The following is a 24,728-nucleotide window of genomic DNA, read 5'->3' as shown; positions in this document are numbered from 1 at the left end:
ATAAGCTTTCGTGAGCTACAGCTCACTTCATCGGATGCATTCGATGAAGTGAGCTGTAGCTCACGAAAGCTTATGCTCAAATAAATTGGTTAGTCTCTAAGGTGCCACTAGTACTCCTTTTCTTATTTCAAATTAGGCAATTTATGCATGCCATTTCTACGTCCTTCTGGATGGCATCCTCATGTTGGTGAAAAGTTAACACTTTTGATACCATCAGACATATGGGAGCTTAACAACCAGAAAAGAAACTTGACTGTGCAAACATTTTACTTTAAGTAAAAAACAGCATTAGATAACTATACTATACCTCTTGGATAACCACACTGTCCACAGGCAGTTCAGCTAATTCTGCAACCTTCCTCGCCAGTGAGAACAATCCTCTCTCTTGCAGCTGCTCTAGAACTGATCTGCATTCATTCTGAAAATATTCTGTGTCATAACTGGTCAGGATAGAGCGATTAATAGATATAGATGAATCCTTCAAAATCTGACTGAGTGCACACAGTTTCTTCACATCTGGGCCTGTTTCAAAAGAGACAGTACAAATATTAAGGCAACTATTCTTTAACTGAAGAAGTCACTGATATACATTTTCAACAACATGTAAGCCTGTGGGGAACGGAGTATATGTATAATATGTTTAACATACTAAAGTTTCATATGATCACAATGAATTTTCAGTTTAAAACTGGAACATTTCTGTTCATTTTCCATACATTTTTCACTAGTTTCACACCGGCTCCAAAAGAAGCCTATATTTTCTTCCACAGCTTTCTGTAAAAAAATTAATCTGGCTTCAGAAATTCCTTCACATTATACTACAATACTACCTGCAGATTTACAATAAAAGTTTATCACGTTTTCCTTTTTTCATAAAAATAGTAACATACTCCAAGCTACAGTATAAAATTAGTGAAGAACATGTAATTTTTAAAGTACACTTCTCATAGGGTTAGATTTTTTAAATCATTCTTATACACTTCAAAGTTGTGAAAGCAACCAGACCATGTAATAGAAAAAATTGTCCTTACCATCAGGTAGAAGTTTATCTATATCTGCAAAGAGCTGTAACAGTTTTCCTAATTCATACTGTGTTCTACATTGCTGCATCATCAATTCAAGAAGAAAGAATGCCTGTGACTCCAGCCATGGTACTGATATTATTGACGGTGTTGGTTTATCTGCAATTTTAAGCTGTTTAAATAAAAAGGATTAATACATTTCTTACAACATATTCTGCAGTGAATATAAATACAACTTGTTTCTAGTTAGATCAGGTCACACTGAAAACCGAATAATACCAATTCTAATATACAATATGTGGCTCCAAAAAGTTGTGATGCTCCATCACCAATATCTTGATTTTAATCTGGAAATAGTTCACTTTCTGTGCGTATAGACAAGATTTCTGGCAATTTCCCCTGAAAATCTGTATTAACTGCGTAGATAGAATGTCAAAAAGATCATGGATCGGTAGGAAAAAAAAACTTCATTAGAAACTAGCAGCCCTGACATACCTCATCTGCTTTATACACATACCCACTACATGGGGTCAGAGCATGATGCGCTGAGTAGGAAAACCAACCTGCCCAACCTTGATTTGAGTCACAAGAAGGAAAACAACCAACACTAAGGACATGAAATGTTAGTTACTAGGAAACCAAGAAAACTGGAAGAACAAAGAGATATAGAGGGGAGAACAGGAGTAATTGTTGTATGTCTAGCTCTGACAATGTAAAGAAAAAGAGTAAAGACATGATTCCAAATATTCCCTCTATGAACTTGAGTCTCAGCAACTTGTGGGCCAAATTCTGTCCCCGGGTAGTTGCTGATCTAGCAAAGCACTTGAGCATGTGCTCAACATTACACATGTGCTTCAGTCCCACTGACACCAATTGCTGAATCAGGGCCTTAATGGGTTGCTTAGGTGTAACTTGGGCCAACTTTTTTCAAAGAATAAGTCAACGTGGTCTTTGAGACTGCTGGCACCAAGGTGATCTTGATGCTTCTTTCAAAAACTTCCATTTTTCAGAAAGCCACCAATATATTCAAGAGCAACTGTTTAGCCTAAGAAGATTTTCTCTGAAAGTTACCACCTTATTAGCACCATCATTTTCACTTTATTTTTAGAATTAATGCTATTTACTAAGGCCCGGAGAATGAGATACCATTACTCACCATAAATAGTACCTTACACCAGAAGGAATTAGTGACTCTAAGAACCCTTCAATGACCACTAGCAAGGGGGGTTACAAGAATATCCTGATGTATACATTCTAGTTCACCAAAGAATTTCAAGTGAGGTCTTAAATAAAAGCCAGAATCATGCTGGTCATTAGTATCATTGTGAAAACAAATACCATGTAAGGAGTCATACCATGTATGCAAAAAAAATACGTTCCTAACACCAGAGAATAAACTGCAAGGGGGTGGAGGTCATCCTGACTCTGAAGTACAGACCATGAACTTTGGGGAATATTGGGGGGAAGACCAGGAAGACACCCCTTTATCCTGCACCTAGGAAGTAACTGGGCAGTGCAATTACATTAAGGAAAATAGGATCTCAACCACGCTTGGTTGAAATGCTCTTAAAGATATTTTGGTTCAGACAAACTTATTTAGACTAAAGGTTAGCCTGTTAAGTTTAGCTTCCAGGAATCATAATATGATTTTGTTTTATACATAACCCTTCTGTTTCCGTTATTCTTGTTCATTATCTCTAAAATTTTGATCTTTGATAATAAACTTCTGATTGTTTTCACTATAAATTTGTCTCAGTGTCGTGTTATTTTACAATGAGCCAACCCTGAGCTGAACCACTGAAGCAGGTGTATGCACTGTTCACGTGGGGACAGCAGACCTGGTATCACTGTGAGTGCACCTACTCTGAGTGCACCTGCCTGGAAGGCAAAGTAAGGCCTGGCATAATCACCCAAGCAAGCTGGACCTGCCTGGAAGGCAAAGTAAGGCCTGGCATAATCACCCAAGCAAGCTGGACCTGCCTGGAAGGCAAAGTAAGGCCTGGCATAATCACCCAAGCAAGCTGGACCTGCCTGGAAGGCAAAGTAAGGCCTGGCATAATCACCCAAGCAAGCTGGACCTGCCTGGAAGGCAAAGTAAGGCCTGGCATAATCACCCAAGCAAGCTGGACGGAGTTAACAGACTGGAGGTATCAGCGAGGTGACAACCAGTTAAGCACAAGCAGGTCTCCCTCTTACTGGAGACAGGCGGGTAACAAGATGACTCTCAGTCCTGGGCACCCTAAGAACCATCATATAATCCCACTGAAGTCAACAGGATTGCTCATGGAGTAAGATACTACTTCCTGTGAATTAGGGTATCACAATCTGGCCCTAAATAAATCAGATGTACTGATTTAAAATTGCATGTAGTTTATTCAAGCAACCTACTCCTTTTTACTCCAAAATTCAGGTTTTCCACAAAGTGGAAATGATGAAGGAGTTGTTGGACACCTATTACTCCAAAACCATCTCATGAATTATGTTAAGCAGACTCCTTTTCTTTGTTTTAGCCTATGGCATTAGAAAAGATCAAACTGTAATATGACGACATCTAAGTAAAGACATTTACAAAACATCTGCTTACATTTGCAAGACTTGTCTGGAAGTTGTGGAGTTTGGTTTTGGCTTCATTATATTTTTTGTAGTCCATGCACAGTTCATACATCTCCAGTATATGTAATAAAGGGGAATCCTTTAAAGATAAGCAAAAAGGTTACAAAAGTCCACTGAAAGTACATTTGTCTAATAAATGGAAAGTTTGTATCAATTGGTGTAAGAACAATGCTTGTCTTGGTTTGTTGTTTACAAAAAGGTATATAAACCTGACAAATTATTTGCAAGTTTGTAACTGTTTATTTTCCAAGTCTAATATTTTCTCATAGGGCTATGTAGCACAGTGGATTATCTTGCAAATAATTTGAAAGACAAGGTGGAAAGCCTCCTCTATGCAAATAAGAGAATCTCTAGTACAGGAGATCTAAACACACAGAAAAAAATATAGGCTAAAAATACCTAAGTAAATCATTACCTTGAGAAAGAGCCGGAAACCATTCATGAGAGTTTTATTTTTTTGTCTTCTTAAAAACATCTTCCAGATGGTGGAAAGGTCATGAAGATCCCATTCATGATTTTCTACTGAGCCTTGAATATGGTTTGTTGCTTCAGCAGCAGTAACATTATCCACAGAGGTAATTATCCAAACACAGAGACAGTGAATAATGTTGGGATTCTGCCAAATGGACAAAAAAATCAGACATTCTTTTATTACTTAGTAATCTAGCTAGAGAGCTGTAAAACATCACATGAAATGTGTCATACTAATCAAATTATTTTGATAATTGGGGAATACTTGGTGTATACAATGTATATATTTCCGCTCTGACATAAGTATGTGAAATAATTTTCTGAATGGTCTCCAGATGTGTAGATTTTTCCTTGTATTGCACCACACCTCTAAAAGAGAAATACTTTTGAATAGTTCTTACCTGAAAACAGGCTGCTAAGACACTCAAGAAGGGAGCATGGTGCCTCACTCCTTCAGCCAAAAGGTAGCACCCAGGGTTAGGACTTTCTTGACAGCACAACAGAATTTGAAAGAGGTCACTTGTATGTTCACTCTGCCTGTGCTCAGTCTTGAGTGGACTGGTGTTGTTGTTGTGATGACTCCCTGTATCAGAGCGAGAGCGCTGCAAGTTCTCAAAGGCCAGCATCAAATGTTCTTGCAAAATGGGAGTGAAATCTTGAAGAATGGAAATGACCTAGAAAAGATAATCAAAGGCATCTTCATACAGAAAACTTGCAGAGAGCAACTGGGGGAGAGGAGAGCTATTGTGTACATGAAATAAAAGTAAACACAGAAGACATTTTATCAAACCGATTTTACAAGGTATACTTCTGGAGATCTGCAGATGAAAGTGTTTTAGAAATGCACAGTATCACAATAAAATATTGAAATTCCTCCCTTTACATAAAACATACACTCATTTTCAGCCCCAATGACATCCCTGGCATAGACGGTATATCATTGAAAGGAATTTTTCAGTAAGTTGCTACCTGAGGTTTATTTGCAGGTGACTGCACACTTAATTATATTTTTCTATTTTGAAAACATTCAGGGTAGGATTTTCAAAGAAGCCTAAATTAAGCTCCCCACTGACAACAGGATTTGAGATCCTAGCTCTCTTAGGCTTCTTTGAAAATTCCAACCTAGAATTGTTTGTATAAGAGACAATATGCTAGTATTTGTGAAAAGATACCTTAGGAGCCGATTGTGCCAGGTATGTGTGTTCAAATCTTACCAATTTCATGGGAGTTACCTACAATGGTTCTTATTATATATGCGGGCTGCCAAAGATTATCATAGCAACGCTGTATAATGTACATAGTGTAACAAGACTGAAAAATTCTACAGTAAGTGTCTTCTACATACAGTAAACATTGCAAATATATTTATGAATATTTCAGAAATTCTGGCTATATCAATTTAATCTTACCAGTTACTATGCTGATTATACAACAGATAGTGAAATTGGGTGTGTGAATGTACTTTAAAACCTTGATTTTATTTTAAACTAGTCCATATTTGAAGCATATTTGCAGTTCACAGCTGTTTCTTAGAAGGGAGACTCTTATCTTCTGGAGAAGCTTTCTAGCTTAATAAAAACAATTAAGCCGGACTTTTTTTAGGTCCCATTTAATGAATGATCACTGACTTGTACAAGACTTTACCTAGATCAGAACATATTTTTAAAGATTATGTTGCACAGCAAAAGTGGAAGACTTTTGAAACTCTTCCAAAACACACAATATAATTACAGCATAAATATTTGCACCCCAACAATACCATTAACTAATCATTCTATATGTGAAACAAACTAGCTATTTTATTAATACAAACGAGACTGCTGCAAAATATTAACATATCTCCAATACTGAAATAGTAACTGAAACATTTAATTTTTAAAAATGAACTAAACCTAAATATCCAGGATGAACATACCATAGCCGTAAGTATAATTAAAACAGAATTAAGTCCCATTTGGGCAGGTATTTATGTATCCAGCTCACCTCAAAGAACACTCAAAAAAAGTCACTTCTGTCTGAAAATGTTATACAGTAGAACCTCAAAGTTCCCTTGGAAATGGAGGTGGTTTGAACTTTGAAATGTTCAAAACTCTGAACAAAACATTATGTGGTTGTTCTTTCAAAAGTTTACAACTGAACGTTGACTTAATACAGCTCTGAAACTTTGCTATGCAGAAGAAAAATGCTTCTTTTAACCATCCTAATTTAAATGAAACAAGCACAGAAACAGTTTCCTTACCTTGTCATATCTTTTTTTTTTTTTAAACTTTCCCTTTTTTTTTTTTTTTTAGTAGTTTACATTTAACACAGCACTGTACTGTATTTGCTTTTTTGGGGGGTCTCGGCTGCTGCCTGATTGTGTACTTCTGATTCCAAATGAGGTATGTGGTTGACTGGTCAGTTCATAACTCTGGTGTTCCTGAGGTTCAGCTGTACCTACTACTGATAGAAATTAACTCCTCATCTTAATATAATTAAAAGACTAGAATAAAAACTTCTATTTTACCAATTTATTCATGTGCATTTGACAGCACTCTGTGTATAGTCCTTACTGATTCTGCTGTAGAGCCTGCTGCTCTTTTTGGTGTCAGCTTTTCACACAGCAACAGAGAAAAATATTATGCAAAAACCAAGAAAATGTGACTGTAAAAAAAAGAAATGATAGGGAGATTTATGGGCAATTTAAGAGCCTGAAACAATTTCTAACTTATCATTAAGCTGACTAGATTTAAATCTGATGTTGTTTCTTTAAAGAGACATCTATTTTAAAAACATCTTAAAAACAAAGACTACCACTATTAACAATGCTTGTTGTTTAAAATGTCTCTTGTAATTTTTAAATTAAACACAGTAGCTCACCTCATCTATTTGGTAGCTGTACATCTGGGTCTGGATGAGAAACTGCAGCCAGTCATTGGATCTAGCACATTCCTTTAGGTAAGATGTACTCAGTTTGATATCATGGAGCTTACAGAACTGCATCACCAAAGACCACTGTCTTCTAGAGTCACTGGATGTTCTGTATAGCAACGAAAGAATTTTAACTAAAAAAAATCTGTCCACTTTTAATTATTTAAGTAGTAATTGTCCCTTCATCTTCCCGTATTTAACGGCTACAGATGCAGACAGGTCTTCCAATTGTAAAGAATCAAGATTTCCTTCCTGAGACTTCAGCAGGGACTGGGATCAGATTCGATCTTGGGGGCCTAACCCTACATTTTTTGCCCATCCAAATTCTCAGTTTTCACAACAGTTTTGCCTTCGCGACGAATTCCAGATCACTCTTTGCTCCTAATTCAGGAACTCCCAGCAGTGCAGTAAAGGTGGCACAGTCAACATTATGCATTAGCTTCCCTTCCTTATTACGAGTGCTGAGGAGGCATATTGCCTATGGTATCTGATATACAAAGAGGACTCATTTCTTACCCCCAACATGTGGAAACACTTGTTGCTCATAGGTTTTGTTTACTGCACTTGCCATGCAGAGTAGCTGTGTCTATGACACATGGTAATGCCTGACCACATAAAGGGTAAAATTCAGTGCTATCAGTTGGCCAGTATAAAGAGCATTAAAAGTGTAGTTCGCTCACTTCTTTATTTCTTGATGTTCGATTTTATCCCAAAAAGCTTCTTCCAAGGAGATTAGCACTTCTGCTGCTGCTGTTTTTTCACCATCCGCCAATTTTGTTAGATTTCCAACTATTTAAAAAAATTAAAATAAATATTACTGGGGCTCTGTTTTCACATTATAGTAAGGAAATTTTTCAAAAGTGCTTAGGTAAATTCTCCTAAGTGCCTACATCACTTTTGAAAATGAGAGTTAGGCTCCTAACTCAGGCACTTTTGAAAAATTTGTCCTATATTTAAATAAACATACTTTAAAGAGCTTTATCACATAAAAGCTAAACAAATGAGAAAACCCGTTAGGTTTCCTAACTGGAGAAAAAAGCTACATCACATGGAACACTAGCTAAAAATGTAATTTTCTTAATTTAAGTTCTTCCTAGAAAAATTCTCATGGTCAAATTCAAATATCTAATTTCTACGTAGTTTACAGAATGAATGCAGCAAGGGCGGAGGAATTTGGCATTTTTCTTCTAATCATCTTATGTTACAATATTAAACAAAAACTGACTACCATTTTTGGAAGAGCGATTACTCTATGCCTATGGGTAGCAGACTGACACCAATGTGTTGCATATGAGACATGTACGATTATTCCAGTTCCAGCTGCCCCTTTGGCACACAGACCCTTTGCTATTTTATCAGTAGGCCGAGTCTGGATTAACCATGGGATTACCCCTTCACAGATTAGTGAAAAATGGGTATGTAAGAATGGCAAAGCTCTTAACTCCTTAAAGAAAGGGTGCTCCTCCTACATTCCCTGGACATTATTCGGGCTGGGCACCATAACCCCCTTCATCCTCTGATAGCTGTTTTATACTGCTCAATAATTATAAAATATGCAAAAGTGTACTCTACCCAAGGCTTCTCTTATTAAATTGTGTTGAGAGTCTTCATTTCTAGACTTGAAGCTCCAAATTATATCTGCAACTTTAATATCAACCCGAAGTTTAAGGCTGTCAAGACCAAGTAACTCTAGAAAACAAATGCATGCTGCTCCTATTGAAGGTATATAAAAGAAAGAAAGAGCTAGAGCGCAGGCTTCATTCCCTGCTTGCTGAATCCTAAAATAAAGGAAATGTTAAAGTTAATTCAATAAAAATTATGACTGAAATCTCAAAACACAATAATTCACAACATAAACTAATACCTACAATTGCTGAAAAATATAATCAAGTGAATTTGGAATAAGTTTAATTGTGCTGAAAATATGTTAACTGCCTAGGGCAAATGTGGACCTGAATATAGGAAAGAAAATAAACATCCCACATGAAAAATGTTAAAAGGACATACCTTAAAATTGCGATTTGTTTCAATAAGCTTTTATAAAACCTTGAAGCCAAAGAAAATGATTCCATAATTTAGAAAAATTATTCTGATATGCAGGCAATGTTATTAGTGACAATGCAACCAGGGCATGTTCAGAATTGCACCTGAATACTCCCACTGAATATTTGCAATGTACTTTATTTCAAATATTGAGCGAGAAAAGTTTCATTTGTTACCTACAGAGTGTGGGTGAGTAGACAGATGGGGGCAAGATTTTTCTTGTAGTCCTGTAGCCTACAAGTATTGTATGTTCTTATGGTCATTACTATGGCAATATATATGCACGTATCTACATACAGAAACTCACGTATGTATTTATGTGCATATACATTATATTACCATAGTAATTAGCATAATAATGTAGGATACTTGGAGGCTATAGGACTATAAGAAATATCTCACCCTCTATTTAAAAACCCCACAGTAATGCCTCTTTGGCCTTGCCCATGTGAAATGTGACAACATAATTACGCTGATGTTCTAATCTAGCAAATGGAGTGACTGCAATACTTTCCAGCAGTGAACAGGGAGTCATACGCTATAGTCCAGGGATCGGCAACCTTTGGCACGTGGCCCGTCAGGGAGATCCGCTGGCAGGCTCGGACGGTTTGTTTACCTGCAGCGTCCGCAGGTGCGGCTGATCACAGCTCCCACTGGCCGTGGTTCACCGTCCCCGGCCAATGGGGGCTGCGGGAAGCAGCGCGGGCCGAGGGATGTGCTGGCCGCCGCTTCTTTCAAGAAGAAGGGTTTTCTTCTTGAAAAATGACCTGTACTCCAGCATAAAAGTACAGTCTCTCTCTAGAGAAAAGATGCCGCTTCTCTGAACAGTCTCCCAGTGACGTTGCTCTTTCAGTTCAGGCACTAGGAGAAAAAGGATCTAGCCCCTGGTACCATAAAAAGTGAGTGAACAAATGAATGTTTCTATAGTATCAAACCCCCACCCACACTAAAAGTGACAGTTAAATTAGACACACTTCTGCCTGAAGATGTGTAATAACCTACTAATCTTAGAAACAACATCGAAAATTACTATACTAAAGAGATATATAGAGAAGAAATAATGATCTTTTCCCCAGTGTGTTTAGTTTGTACAGTTGGCAGCAATTCCCCATAGACATTTTCACTGTTTCCCTCATATAGTCAGTGAAGTTACCTTTTTGCTTATGTTTCACACAGCAACAGAAGAGACAAAACATTAAAAATAGGAAAAGATTATTTTAAGACAACACAATGTAGCATGGAGACATAAAGGCAAGTGTACTAAGTAACTACTTTTAACTTTTTGAAGTGTATTAGATTTCAGATTGATGGTGTCATTTTCACACTAATTAATACAAATAAAATGCCACATATATACACTGAAGATGAAAAAAAGCAACCTGTCCTATTGTTTTGGTTAATGTACTTTAAGACTGATTTCTTATTTGTGTGTCAGATTCTGGGATTGCATTTTATATTTTGCTAAATAACTTCTATAAATTAAATTATGTTTTCTTTAGTTTAAACAGGGAAATTAATACCGTTAGTGAAGGAACCGATAAGGAAAGAAAAAATAAACAGGCATTTTCCCTTTATCTAATGTTAGTTTTCAAGTCTAGGTCCAATCCTGAAATCATTATTAACGTGAATACTCCACTCAGGTAAAACAGATTTGGCATGGGTATGAAGAAACTGGATGCCCGTTGTTTCTAAGAGCAGACTGTATATATTAACCACACACCCAACAACCTATTAACCAAATCTATATTCCGCCCCTCATATACTAACTCATATAAACACTCTATATCCCATTTTACTTACATAAAGCTATTTTCAAAAATCAACTTCCTTGGGCCTAAAACTCCACCACAACCACTTAATCTATACTTTTCATTTTCACCGTTTTTCACTTTTTTTGTCCTTAAAATGTTTTTTGTTGTGAACATCTATATGTGATGCACAATAAATGACATTTCAAAATAGAATGCTGGGGGTATTTCTAGCAGGACATTCCTGCTTCTCATTTTAATTTTTTCCTAGCATGCCGCTATATATTCACATGGCAACTATTATTTTTTAAATACTCACAGCTGCTTTGGGGATTTGCTCTTTACTAATTGCTGGACCAAAAAGGTACCAAAAGCAAATGATGGGCGTCCATGGTGCAAGTAGTAGGAAAAATCCAGTCGTTCCATTATGGCATATTTGTTTACCAAATCAGGGGACGAGAAATGAGGGAGGTCACTTGAGATGTCTGGAAAGAATGTCACAGTGTTTCTTAATTGCATAAATGTTTGATTTAAAAATTGGGAGATATCTTTCTGCTACTCAACAACTTCTATGGAAGAGGAAACCAAATACCACACTAGCTCTGCTTTAAATTATTAAACTTTCCAGTACCACTCAAATTCTAATTCTGGTTCCCGTACAACTGGAACTCTGGCACTGACTTTTGTTTAAATTGCCATGGGCAGGTCACTTAAGTAAACTGAGGCAAGGATGCTCTCGCTGTCAGAGGGAACATATTACTTATCTAATTCACAGTAGGTTTGTAAAGATTATTGTTTTATACAACATTTCTTGTGGAAAAAGCTCCACTAACATTCAGATATTCCCCATTCTATCGTGCGGAAACTAAGTGCTGTAGCCAGACCCAATAACACCTTTGTAAACAACCATTTTAAAACAAAACCTTTAGAAAAATATAAGAAATATTTTTATACAGAGGAATACCTACTGAAAAGAGTAATTTACTGTGCAATTCTACTGTGGAGAAAGGAATATGTTAACTTGAAATGGTATATGAGATGTTGTTGTAGGGTAAATGTTGTCAACCAAAATTGTTAAGTGTTTTTATAGGGGTATGTCGTTGAAGACCAAAAGAGCACATGTCACTGGTGCACAGAGACACAAAGTCTCAAACTCCTGAATGGAAGCTTCACCCGAACTACATGTTCAGAACTTCAGGGTGTTTTGAGTGTGAAGGGTCATCACTTGGCTCCTGAGTAGAGAGGGAGGGAGCAGGATCACACAGGGGGTTGAATAGCTAGACTGTGTTCGGGGAGGGAAGCACTGCTGGGCTCTTATAAGTCTAGGCATTCCCTTTGGGAATAAGTAGAAGGTCATAGGTGCTGGAAGTAGGGGAACTGGGGATGTTGCAGCACCCCCGGGCTTGAAGTGGTTTCCATCACATCACAGGGTTTACAGTTTGGTTCAATGACTCTCAGAACTCCCACTATCCATATTATTCCAGCAGCCCTGTAGAAGGTTGCTGAAAGCTATTGTTATGATTATGTTATGTTTACTCTGGTCAAATAAAAGTTTAGTGGTTTTTCAAACCCAGGGTCAGAGGTGTAGTCAACTGGTGGGTTCTGAAGAGATCCGGAAGACTTTCAGAATAGAATTAGGGAAAGCAGCCAGGATATTCACAGGCTGTCAAGTGTCCCGAGAGGAAAGTTAGAGGAGTAAAAGGCCTGTACCAGTACCTCAGAGAACCGGGGTTGAACAATGTCTGTGCCCAGCAAGGGGCAAATTGTGATATCCACTGAAAAGTACTTCATTCAAAGTTCGTAGCCTAAACACAAGTATTTCACATTTTAAAATTAATTACCTGCTATGGCAAGAGTATTTGACGACTGCCAGCCAAATAATTTAGTGGGATCAAAAGGCGCTAATGACTGAAAAATTAAAAACAAAATATATGCAGATAAACTGTTCAAAGCATCATGATTTTAAAGCCAATTAGAACAAAAAAATACTTCAGGAATCTCTAGCAGTTGATAGTAAAGCTCTTGCTCCTGCTGCAGTAACAAATATCTCAGGCAGCTCTTTCTGGGAAGCACATATTTTCAACTCATACAAGACCCGACTGTGACTGCAACTTTAAGCACATACTTAAGTGGGACAGCATGTGCGTAAGTGCTTTGCTGAATGGTGGTCTTAGTGCGGCTAATGCTGTTCTAGTAATTACGAGTCCAGTAGACTATTCCCAGCTATTAGGAGGTCATCTCATCACCCGCCTAACTTAAGCCAAGGAGATCTACCAACAAGGAGCTTTCATGTGACTGTCTGTATGGGGTCCCTCCATTTTCACCCATCCTTTCATTCTAGGTCTCACTCTCCTTCCTCCTCCACTTAATTAAAAAAATAACTCTAATTTTCAGTGACAGTTGATAACCTGCCTACTGAAAATACTAACAACATAATCCTAGAGCTGCCAGCTTTCACTGGAGCCTGGGATTGCCGCATATGTGAAAAATCAGGCCACTTATTTAGGTGCCTAAATATGGATTTAGGAGCTTAACTTCAGCCACCCACTGTCTAAAATCTTGGCCTGAAGCCTTAGTGTCAGTCCCAAATCCCAGGATTTGCAGAGTAAAATATAACAGTATATTATTCTACGTTCAGTTGTGAAATCAAGTCAGCCTAGGAGAGTAGTCCAGACTTTTTCCATAAATGATCGGGTTTGAGCCTTAACAAACAACATTTAAAAATTATCTATCAAATTACAATATAGATGCTGTAGTGGGGAGGCTGCCCCACTCCCGTAGAACAGAGGTTAAAAGCAGCCCTGGAAAGGGCTGCGGCTGGGAAAAGGAGTGAGAGCAGCTGAGGGAGTAGCTGACCACAGGTGTAGCCAGCTCAATCAGGGCCCAACTGGCCCTGATAAGAGAGCTGGGGGCCAGGAGCTGGAGGAGTCTCACTCTAGCTCTGGACTGGGAAGGGCCTGGCTGCCTGAGAGGAAGGCACCTGAAGCAGAGCCATGTTGGGGAAGGGAAGAGGAGCTGGGGAGCTCCAGCCTAGTAAACCCCTGGACTGCAGGCCTTGGTGAAGGCCTACAAAGGTACTGGGGCTACAGAGGTGCAGCCTGGGAATAGGCAGAGCAGCTGGTCTTACCCGCTTGCCAATGACGAGTGGTCATTACAGACTGCAGTCTGTCCCAGTGAGAGGGGGCTAGATGATGACTGGCTGTAGCCACTGCAGCAAGGTGGGTTTAGAGGACTGGGGTTCCCCTGGAAGGGGAACCCAGAGTAAGGGGGTACTGCTGGGGGCAGAATCCCAGGGTCTGGGAGGGACATGGGGCCTGAGGCAAGCAAGACACCGGTCAGCAGAGGGTGCTCTGGAGCTGGAGTTGAGCTAATTCCCAAGTCAACCAGCAGGAGGTGCTGCACTGGTGAGTCTCGACCTTGTTACAGTTGCTTTAATACAAGTTTCATAATTTTTGGTCTGATGAAGTGTATACTCCATGCTGGCAGCAAAAGGGATAACAGGAGCCTGGGGGTTCAATTAACCCACTTGGTGGCACAAGAACCAATTCATTATCAGATGCAGCTGAGGAGGAACTAGGTGTTGTTCACACAGGGAGCAGCTCAGAGCAGTGATAGGGGGCTGGGGGACAGGAAGCTGGGGGAGAGTAGGCCCTGGGATCCTCTCCTAAGGAGGGAACACTGACAAAGGGCTAGGAGAAGCGCTGGGAACCCACGGGGGTGGAGCAAAGTCCAGTAGTAAGCCTTGACAAAAGGGCAGATGCCAGGGAGAGGAAAGAGAGAGAGACACACACACACAGCCTTGGAAGAGGCAGACAGGAGCTGGGCCTCCAGGGTGAAAGCCCTAGGAGGTATCACTCAGTACAAGAGCCAGAAAGGGCTCTGCAGAGTCTGGGAAGGGGCAAATAATCTGTGGAGGAGTGATCCCAGGAAGGGGCTGAGGAAAAGGGCCTAGAGACAGGCTCAGTAGTTCAGGGAGTCGCCATGGAGTATGAGGAAGCAAATATTAGCTGAGCCTGGAACCTAAAGTAAAGGGAAGGCCTGGGTTACTTTATCGACCATTGAAAAAGGTGGTGAAAGCCCCTGGAGATAAAAAGTGTAAGGACCACTGAGCCCAGAGCTGGGCTGAAGACATGGTGTACAGTCACTGGACTACTGTTTTGTGGGAGGGACTCTGTTACCCAGATGGGATAGGACTGGACCAGTCTGGAAGGGTGAGTCACAAGAAGAAGCAGACCACTGCAGAAATGGAGCACCCGTCAGCAGGGGGCCTGAGAGAAGCACCTGCTATGCCACACCTAGCCACGAAGGGGTGCACCAGCCAGCAAGTCACTCCTTCACACCTGTGCTAAATCGAGATGGGAATACATACTTTCAAAGTGTCTGTAGCTCAAAACGGAACTTCTCTGAAATTCTTGCATTCACTTTGATATGCAGCTTCATTTACAATGCATTATATATACCTGCATAAGATGGTAGAGTGAGATATCAGGTGGCAAAATTCCATGAGAAGTGTTCTGCGGAAAGAGAGCAGCTTTGAGTTTGGGGTAAGGCGTCAATGCCATTTTTAACAGCTGTGGATCCACCTTCTTCAGGGGCTTTCCAGTATCTTCATTCTGAAGAACCTAGATTGAAAGGAAATAAGAACAGAACATTTCACTCATAAAAAAAAAAAAGTAACTGTACATGGGCATGATCCTGCATTCCTTGTACACCCAAAACTGAAGATCCCAAACTACCTACCTACCTCAAACCAATAGAAATACATTGGGTGTTCAAGAAATGCAAGACAGAGCACTAGATGTTGAATTTGTTACAAAACTTTCATGATTTACAGTCCAGAAAAATATCCAAGGATATCCCTGAGAATTATTAAAACACCTCTTTCAGCAGTCACTGCACTATTATACACAAGCAAACAACTAAACTGTTTGTGTTAAATGAAGTCACATCTGAAACATGAAGCAGTATATTTAATAAAAAGATATTAAACATGCTTGTATTTTAAGTCTTTACAAAACAATAAACAAATAAGCACATTTTCTGTTACGTGCCATGATTCATAACTTGACAAACAGTTGAGTTATGAGTTATGAGTTATGAGTTATGAGGTGGAAGCTGAATCCCACCTATTCAGAGCAAAATAGCACACCAGCTAAGTCACACATTCCCACTAACTGTTTAATCAGAGCACAGACTTTGTGGTTCAAAATCAGAGGTTTTGATTAAGTGAAACAAAGGGCACCTACTTTGACACTTACAACAAACTTTTCTATGATATAAAATATAAGCGTGGAAAATAACCCTGTTAATATCTATTAACTACAGCTACTTTTAAAAAAAAGTATAGGAAAAGTTTAGAAGCACACTCTACCACCTTAACAGCCAATCCTAATGGCTTCTGTACTTCATTGTTATCTACACCTAAAACATAACCACTTTAAGAAGGTATTGTACTCATCAGTAGCATTATTTTGAAACTAAAAGTAACCTTTAATCAATTTTTCATTATGTATTGAAACATACTACTCCAAAGGAACACTCCCATCTCTGTGAAAGGAAGTTATGTGGTTGCATTTGTGTATTTCTTTGTATTGAGTTGAGACAACATCTCATTTTGTTTTCATAATCTATGTAGAAAGAGACCAAGATTATCACTCCCGTGTCACTCTGAAGCCTAAATGTCTGAGTCAATGGGATAAAACAGAAGCAGTTACAAGCATGCTTGAAACCTCTCTGTTCAGAATATCACCAAGTTCAGTCATCAATTGGATTTGTGTTCTGTTACTGTCCAAATGAAGTTCTCATTTTGACTTTACAAATTATACCCGCACGCTGTACAGCTACAGTAAGGCATGTATCTATGCTATGTCAGGAGTCCTACACCATTGTGATATCAGAGATAATTCAACCAATTACCTTACTCTACATCTAATTTGCATGCAACAATTTCATTGGTTGTGAGGGAGACTGTACAGATAGTGGATTACTCAGCTCATCTATGTGCCCAACTGCCACCCACACAAACCAAGAGATCTAGCACAACCACCCACACAACATAGCAGCATGTGCAATAACCCCCGCATGGCCCCTTACCACAGCATACATCCCTGATTTGCCACCCACACAGCTGTCCCAGCACAACTCAAATCAACAACTACCCACACAACACAGCCAGCACACACAACCACCCCAACCATCACTCTGAAGCCTATGGAAATGAAGCATGGAGTGAAGCAATGGAAACAGCTACAAGCCTGGTTGAGAGCTCTATGTTTAGAACATTACCTGTTCAATCATCACTGGGATTTGCAGTCTGTTACCATCCAACCTTTAAGTTCTCAACCATTTTCAGGCCCCCCCCCCTTTTTTTTTTTAAAACACACGTGACTTTATGAATTACACCCATGTGACAGCACGGGCTTTCAGCTCCTAGTGATAGGAGTAAGTTTCCAGAAATAGCTGACATATTAAGTACCTGATCTATACCGCCAGGTGCATACATTGTGGTTGCAAGTGCTAAAAGTGTATGTCCTTCCAACAGCATGCTGCTCACACTAGCTTGATTACTAGGAATCAAGATCTGAGCATTTGCAAGACTAGCCTGAAATATCATCTTTGGATCTGGAAAAAGAGAAAAAAAGTGAGATTTTTCTTCTCTGAAAAAACAATTATATTATTAAATTATTCATATTTTAAATTTGATTCAGGATTAAGAAAAATTACTTTATTAAACTCATGCAGATGGCACACTATATAGATGGGCAGACATGATCCTAAAACTCCTCCAATGTATTGACAATGTTCCTATTGAGCTTAAATAGGAATTCAGCCTATAGGAAGAGGATGGGAATCCGGTCCCATATTTTTACAGTGCATTACAGAGCAATTCTTTATCTTATATACATATTTTCTGAAATAATAAATGCAAGCTTCATTCAAGAGTTATTTATTTGTTAAGCAATGATGAAATGGTTGGCCCCAAAAAAGATTAATGAGATTTCCAAAGTATCTAAATGAGTTAAGAGCACAAGTCCTTTTGACTTTCAGTGCCATTGATTAAAAACCAACCTAGCCAGGGGAACATATAATCTAAGACACAGATAAGCCAGCACATGCCAGAAGACCCAGAGGCGGCATTAGCTGTAAATGTATTGCTGTGTGCGCTGTTTCTGTTTAGATTTTTACTAACTAAGGCAATCATCACTGCCGCCAGTTGATGTTTCTTTGGATGAACTCATCGTGTGTATGTGAAATGAATGAAAGCTGGGATCCTACCTCTTGGGTTACTGGCAACCCCTCGACACTGCACTAGAAATTCAAACCAGGGGTGAGCCTCATGCAATTCCTTTTTATCCAAAACAGGACAATTCGAAGGAGTTAAACTGAAAACAAGGCAAGAACAGTAGCATAATAAAAATATAAAATGCATTAATAAAAAGCAACAATGTACAATCACCATTCTCTTCTCTAAACAGTTACTATGTTGCACTCTTTGGGTCAGGCATTTCTAAAAGAACTAAATCTACGGACTCTCTCACTTGTTTAACAACCATTCCCTCTATGGGTACGTCTAGATTCCGAGCAGAGAAGACATAGCTACTGAGCGCTCTTTGAGCTGGCACACTGAAAAAAAAGACTGTAGCCACAGTGGCATGAGCAGCAGAAAGGGCTCGCTGCCCCAAGACATGCCCGTCCGAGGCACTTGGTGCTTATCTGGAGCAGCTCTCACTGCTCGTGTCACCACGACTACACTATTTTTAGCGCACTAGGTAGAAGAGAGTTACACCTCCCAGCTCAAAGAGTCGACGTACCCTAACAATGACTGCTGGGGAATTTTCATTCTGCTAGAACAGGAGAGAACAGTAATCTCGATGACTATGATCTACTTCAAACTACTGTTTACTCCTTAGCCAGAAGGGCTGGGAGGAGAGGGGGGAATTGTTCTTAAAGCAAATACATTTTCTCTTCTCCCAGAATCTTAACCAGTTCTGATTTAGAGGTAATCTTGCAATGAATTTAGCAGTCAACGTGTGTCAAGAGTTTGGCCATACCGGAGCCTGATTCAGACAGGTTGTTTATAATAAAATTAATTAATTAACTCACTATTAAGATCAAATTATTTAAATCAGTGCTCTGTTTCAAATGGTCACAATTGTAATGCTTTCCCTTAAATCCGAAATGGTATGAAAGCAGCTGCCATCAAGGATGACACAAAGGAAACTACCATCAGATGGCAAGAGGAAGTCAAGAAGTGATGGTCTGAGCTCAGTGTTAAACTCTGGATTACATTTGAGAGCCAAAACTGCAACTACAACGTCAAGCCATTACAGTGCTAGTTATGGGAAAAAGCTACACCTGAAAGCTCAGTATCTCTCTCTCCCCAATCTTTTCATGGAGTCAGTACTGTACTGACTCTAACCACCTTTAAATAGTCCTTCTTCCCAAACAGTGATCCAGGTAACTACAGGCCTGTTAGTTTGACATCTGTAGTATGCAAGGTCTTGGAAAAATTTATGAAGGAGAAAGTAGTTAAGGACATTGAGGTCAGTGGCAATATGGGACAAAATACAACATGGCTTCACAAAAGGTAGATCGTGTCAAACCAACCTGATCTCCTTCTTTGAGAAGGTAACTGATATTTTACACAAAAGAAACACAGTGGATCTAATTTACCTCGATTTCAGTAAGGCGTTTGATACAGTTCCACGTGAAGAATTATTAGCTAAATTGGAAAAGATGGGGATCAATATGAAAACTGGAAGGTGGATAAGAAACTGGTTAAAGGGGAGACTACAGCGGGTCACACTGAAAAGTGAACTATCAGGCTGGAAGGAGGTTACTAGTGGAGTTCCTCAGGGATTAGTTTTGGGACTAATCTTATTTATTCTTTTTATTACTGACCTTGGCACAAAAAGCGGAAATGTGCTATTAAAGTTTGCGGATGACACAAAGCTGGGAGGTATTGCTAATACAGAGAAGGACCGGGATATCATACAGGAAGATCTGGATGACCTTGTAAACTGGAGTAATAGTAATAGGATGGTTTCAGAGTAACAGCCGTGTTAGTCTGTATTCGCAAAAAGAAAAGGAGTACTTGTGGCACCTTAGAGACTAACCAAAAAGTGGAAGGTCATGCATTTAGGGATTAATAACAAGAATTTCTGTTATAAACTAGGGACACATCACTTGGAAGTAACAGAGGAGGAGAAGGACCTCGGAGTACTGGTTGATCACAGGATGGCTATGAGCCGCCAATGTGATATGGTCATGAAAAAAGCTAACGCTGGAACAGGTACAGAGAAGGGCTACTAGGATGATCCAAAGAATGGAAAACCTGTCTTATGAAAGGAGACTCAAAGAGCTTGGTTTGTTTAGCCTAACCAAAAGAAGGCTGAGAGGAGATATGATAGCTATCTATAAATATATGAGAGGGATAAATACCAAGGAGGGAGAAGAATTATTTAAGCTCCGTACCAATGTGGACACAAGAACAAATGGATATAAACTGGACATCAGGAAGTTTAGACTTGAAATTAGATGAAGGTTTCTAACCATCAAAGGAGTGAAGTTCTGGAACAGCCTTCCATGGGAAGCAGTGGATGGAAAAGACACATCTGGCTTCAAGACTAAGCTTGATAAGTTTATGGAGGGGATGATATGATGGGATAGCCTAATTTTGGCAATTAATTGATCTTCGACTATTAGCAGTAGATATGACCTGTGATGGGATGGGATCTGAGTTACTACAGAGAATTCTTTCCTGGGTGGCTGGCTGGCGAGTCTTCCCCACATGCTCAGGGTTTAGCCAATCACCATATTTGGGGTCAGGAAGGAATTTTCCTCCAGGGCAGATTGGCAGAGGCCATGTGGTTTTTTTGCCTTCCTCTGCAGCATGGGGCACGGGTAACTTGCTGGAGGAGTCTCTGTACCTTGAAGTCTTTAAACCACGATTTGAGGACTTCAATAGCTCAGACATAAGTTAGGGGTTTGATACAGGAGTGGGTGGGTGAGATTCTGTGGCCTCTGTTGTGCAGGAGGTCACACTAGACTATCATAATGGTCCCTTCTGACCTTAAAGTCTATGATTCTGTGATTGATTCTATGACCTAAGTTGCACTGGAAAATTCTCATCACCGACTATTTAAGTTGTATTTTACCAGCTTCCAGTTTTATAAAGATCTGCATATAAAACACTTTTTTTATACTGATGAATAAATCCAAGTAGTTGTACCTGTAATAGTCTAAATATGTGTATAGCAGATGCAGCAGACTACGTTCTAAACAATAGAGGATGAAATGGGTGTGGAAATCCAAACCACTCGCAGAATTGTATTTTGGAACAGGATGTGGATTTTGCATCACTCCTCCAATATGGCTCAATCTTAGGAGGAGGAATTCAAAGTCGTCTTGTTCAGATGGGACAAAAATTCCATTTCTAGCAAGAAAAAGATAAACCACACGCTTTTAAATTGAGCAGTTGTCTCAGCTGAAGATATCTTCACTGAATGGCTAAATAAGAGATCTTCTGCTGACACTGAATTGTTTTACTGCATAACATGCAACAATATATTTCCTTACGATGATCTCACAGCACTACATATTAGTTTTAACTGATGGAGTTCACTGTAAAAAAGTGGGAGAGAAAGAAACATTACATTTATGGCAACTAACATAGGTAATAAAATAAATATGGCATAAAATAGAATAAAATATGGCAGCTAAAATAGGTAGCAGAAACTGTTGTGCATGAGAACTAAGGGCTGATCGTGCATTTTCTTATGCCTGTAAGACTCTCATTACATTTAATGGGAGTTTTGGGTATGCAAAGAATCCTGGACTGAGCCCACACTTCGTAAATGGTTAAATCTATTTAAATCAAAATACCACATCATTACAATTAAATGTGTATCTTAGATTTTACATGCATACACTTCTACATCAGATTCTGGTTCTCCTGAAAAGGTAAACTTAGTATTAACACAGTGAGGACACTTACCTAGCCAGCTTGTCTAATATTTCATTTCTCATATAGCTGCTGCAGAATGTATTTTGGTCAATAATATCTGGTGTCAGAGAAGGCCAGTTAGCTTGTTGAAATAAGGTATGACAATGTGGCTGGGATTCTTCAATCCATGAACAAATGTTAAGCCAGTCATGCTGGGATGTCAGATACATCCAAAGAACCGCAGGATTACAGGACTTGAATTCTGTGTTTAAAATAAAACACACACACACAAATAACTTTAGGGTAACAGTTTCAGAGTAACAGCCATGTTAGTCTGTATTCGCAAAAAGAAAAGGAGGACTTGTGGCACCTTAGAGACTAAGCAATTTATTTGAGCATGAGCTTTCGTGAGCTACAGCTCACTTCATCGGATGCATACCGTGGAAACTGCAGCAGACTTTATATACACACAGAGATCATAAAACAATACCTCCTCCCACCCCACTGTCCTGCTGGTAATAGCTTATCTAAAGTGATCATCAAGTTGGACCATTTCCAGCACAAATCCAGGTTTTATTACCAGCAGGACAGTGGGGTGGGAGGAGGTATTGTTTTATGATCTCTGTGTGTATATAAAGTCTGCTGGAGTTTCCACGGTATGCATCCGATGAAGTGAGCTGTAGCTCACGAAAGCTCATGCTCAAATAAATTGCTTAGTCTCTAAGGTGCCACAAGTACTCCTTTTCTTTTTAGGGTAACAGTGAGACCCTTTATAGTCACATATGTACACCTGGTGAACGGATCCAAGGTTTCTTCTTTTGTTAATACAATGCAATTCTTTTGCTAATAAATTAAATACACTGTCATAACTAGTTAGAACTTTATGGTGGAAAAACAAAATGCTACAATATAAGCAGCTTTCTGGAACAACCACCATCATGCAAGTCATTCACAATATAAAATACTATTTGAGAAGTCCTTTTAAGCTAGCCTCTTTCCTCTCTTCCCCAAAGCATCAAAGGGTAGACTGATTTTCGTGCCCACATTCTGAAGGCTGATTCAGCCAAATTTCACAATTTATCTGAGTTTTTTCTCCCAAAACACAAGTTAACCTTTCCTCATACTGGAACTGTGAAAATAAACTGAACCTGACTCTATGAACCTCCCTTTTGCTCATCTTGAACTCACCACATCTATGCTCCACCAGCCCAAATACAACTCAATGCTACAAAGGCACCTTTAGTTTTCAATGTTTAATTTCTTCGACTCCTTAGTACTGGAATACTTGCCTTCATGTGATCTTTTGGGAAGAAGAATCATTTCCTGAATATCCTGATCCCACCACTGACCCCAGTTTAACATAATTCTGTGCTCCCTGTTGTGAATCTGAGGTTTGTCACAAGTCAAGAATGTATCCAAAACAGCTGTGTGACTGGACAGATCTTGTTCTTTTTTCCAATTCCTGAAACTGGCAGAAATATTTACCCATTAAGATGTTTTACTAAACTTCTTACAAACTGTAGTTCACAGTATTGGAACATTTAACAAATTCATTAACGCTGTTATTTATAATTTTTAGTGGTGCTTTACAAGGGATACTAACAAGCAGGGCTGGCTCCAGGTTTTTTGCCGCCCCAAGCTCCGAGAGGACAAAAGGATGGCCAGAATGCCGCCCCTGGAATTGTGCCGCCCCAAGCCCATGCTTGCTTTGCTGGTGCCTAGAGCTGGTCCTGCCAACAAGATCTGTATCTTCAAAAAAGATTTTTGGGAATGCTTATAATGTATTAGGATCGGAACAAATGAATGTAATGCGGGAAAAAAGCTAGTTAATTGCTAGGCACAGTAGTAAATATTCAGTGCTGTACAAACTGAACTGAGATAACATGCACTGTAATAAGTGTGTTTTATAATGAATATGATATTAATAAAGCCTCTTAGCGTGTTCTCATTTCCAAGTTCTGTAGTTTGCAATATTATAGAACACTCATAGTGTTGAAACAAAAATGATTCACCTGAACAGCAACACTAATATTTAAGGAATGTGTGTTCCAACCGAACGTTAAGGAACTATCATAAGAGAAAATAAAAATTAAGGACCTGATTGTGAACCCCATAATGTTTTACTTTTTCATAAAATACTTGAATAGTCATTTCTGGAGTAGAATGAGGATGACTCTAAACCCAGTGATCAGGGCTCTCACCTGAGATGGGGAGACCTGGTTTCAAGTCCCCGCTTCAGAGCAGGGATTCAAATCTGGGTTTCCCACATCCCAGGTAAATGCCTTAATCACTGGGCTAACAATTACACATGGGCACGACCACTACCACCACCTCAGTTTCATGAATCTAGCTCCTCATGGCCTTTACTGTGGTTAAAAATGCTCAAAATATTTTGTTCAACCCAAAATGTAGGTTTCTTTCCCTTGACTCTTTCAATTTGCCAAAAATTTAGTTTTGGTTCATTCTGAAATGAACAGTTTAAAAAAAAATTTTTTTCAGAACTGCCAGAAAACCGAAAAGTCAGTTATTCGTGCTGCACTAGCTCTAGTAAAGGGTTCACCATGTGACTCCAAAGTTGGAAGGGCACCTGTAATCTGTACTGGCTGGTGCCTCACCTATCCCGTGTGTGCTGCAAACAGCCGTATTACAGGTAACTGCAGAAACACTGGTTTTAGTACAAGACAGATGGATAAATGTTTTGCAACACACAGACATTCACTGAATGTTACAGCTCACAGAATTCTCATTAGAAGTTAACAATGGAAGAGTCTTATTAAGTCACTGAGCTCCTCTGCCAGTGAAGGATTGTTCCACCTGGTAGTTACCCACAGAAGTAAAGTAACCAAAAGCCAAAACACTTTTTTTAAATTAACTGCCATCTATTGTACCTCAAGCAATGAATAAAGAAATACCATAATGTAAGCAATACATCCAGTAGGCCTTAACATGTCATTAGCTTGGTTTTGTATACCTAGT

At 39.2% G+C, this 24,728-nt stretch overlaps 1 protein-coding gene across 4 annotated transcripts in view; it reads right to left on the bottom strand.

Annotated features, from left to right (window-relative positions):
* The window catches only part of SPG11 (SPG11 vesicle trafficking associated, spatacsin), a 61,827-nt gene that overhangs the window by 15,938 nt on the left and 21,161 nt on the right, over positions 1–24,728 (bottom strand). For 3 of the 4 annotated variants that reach the window (XM_077828049.1, XM_077828050.1, XM_077828052.1), the window contains exons 14-29: positions 23,042–23,220; positions 21,804–22,014; positions 21,039–21,242; positions 18,083–18,189; positions 17,283–17,428; positions 15,268–15,429; positions 12,649–12,715; positions 11,127–11,292; positions 8,589–8,794; positions 7,697–7,805; positions 6,966–7,125; positions 4,508–4,780; positions 4,051–4,251; positions 3,607–3,714; positions 1,032–1,194; positions 308–522 (exon numbers count right to left, since the gene is read on the bottom strand). In XM_077828049.1, coding sequence (XP_077684175.1) covers positions 308–522; positions 1,032–1,194; positions 3,607–3,714; positions 4,051–4,251; positions 4,508–4,780; positions 6,966–7,125; positions 7,697–7,805; positions 8,589–8,794; positions 11,127–11,292; positions 12,649–12,715; positions 15,268–15,429; positions 17,283–17,428; positions 18,083–18,189; positions 21,039–21,242; positions 21,804–22,014; positions 23,042–23,220 — 2,677 coding nt within the window. The remainder of the gene's footprint in view (positions 1–307; positions 523–1,031; positions 1,195–3,606; positions 3,715–4,050; positions 4,252–4,507; positions 4,781–6,965; positions 7,126–7,696; positions 7,806–8,588; positions 8,795–11,126; positions 11,293–12,648; positions 12,716–15,267; positions 15,430–17,282; positions 17,429–18,082; positions 18,190–21,038; positions 21,243–21,803; positions 22,015–23,041; positions 23,221–24,728) is intronic. The other variant, XM_077828051.1, reaches the window with a different exon arrangement.

This window comes from Eretmochelys imbricata, chromosome 10, assembly GCF_965152235.1.
Source record: "Eretmochelys imbricata isolate rEreImb1 chromosome 10, rEreImb1.hap1, whole genome shotgun sequence".
In the NCBI taxonomy this organism is placed as follows: domain Eukaryota; kingdom Metazoa; phylum Chordata; order Testudines; family Cheloniidae; genus Eretmochelys; species Eretmochelys imbricata.
The sequence above is the reverse complement of the archived record's forward strand: the minus strand, read 5'-3'. Positions and strand labels throughout refer to the sequence as shown.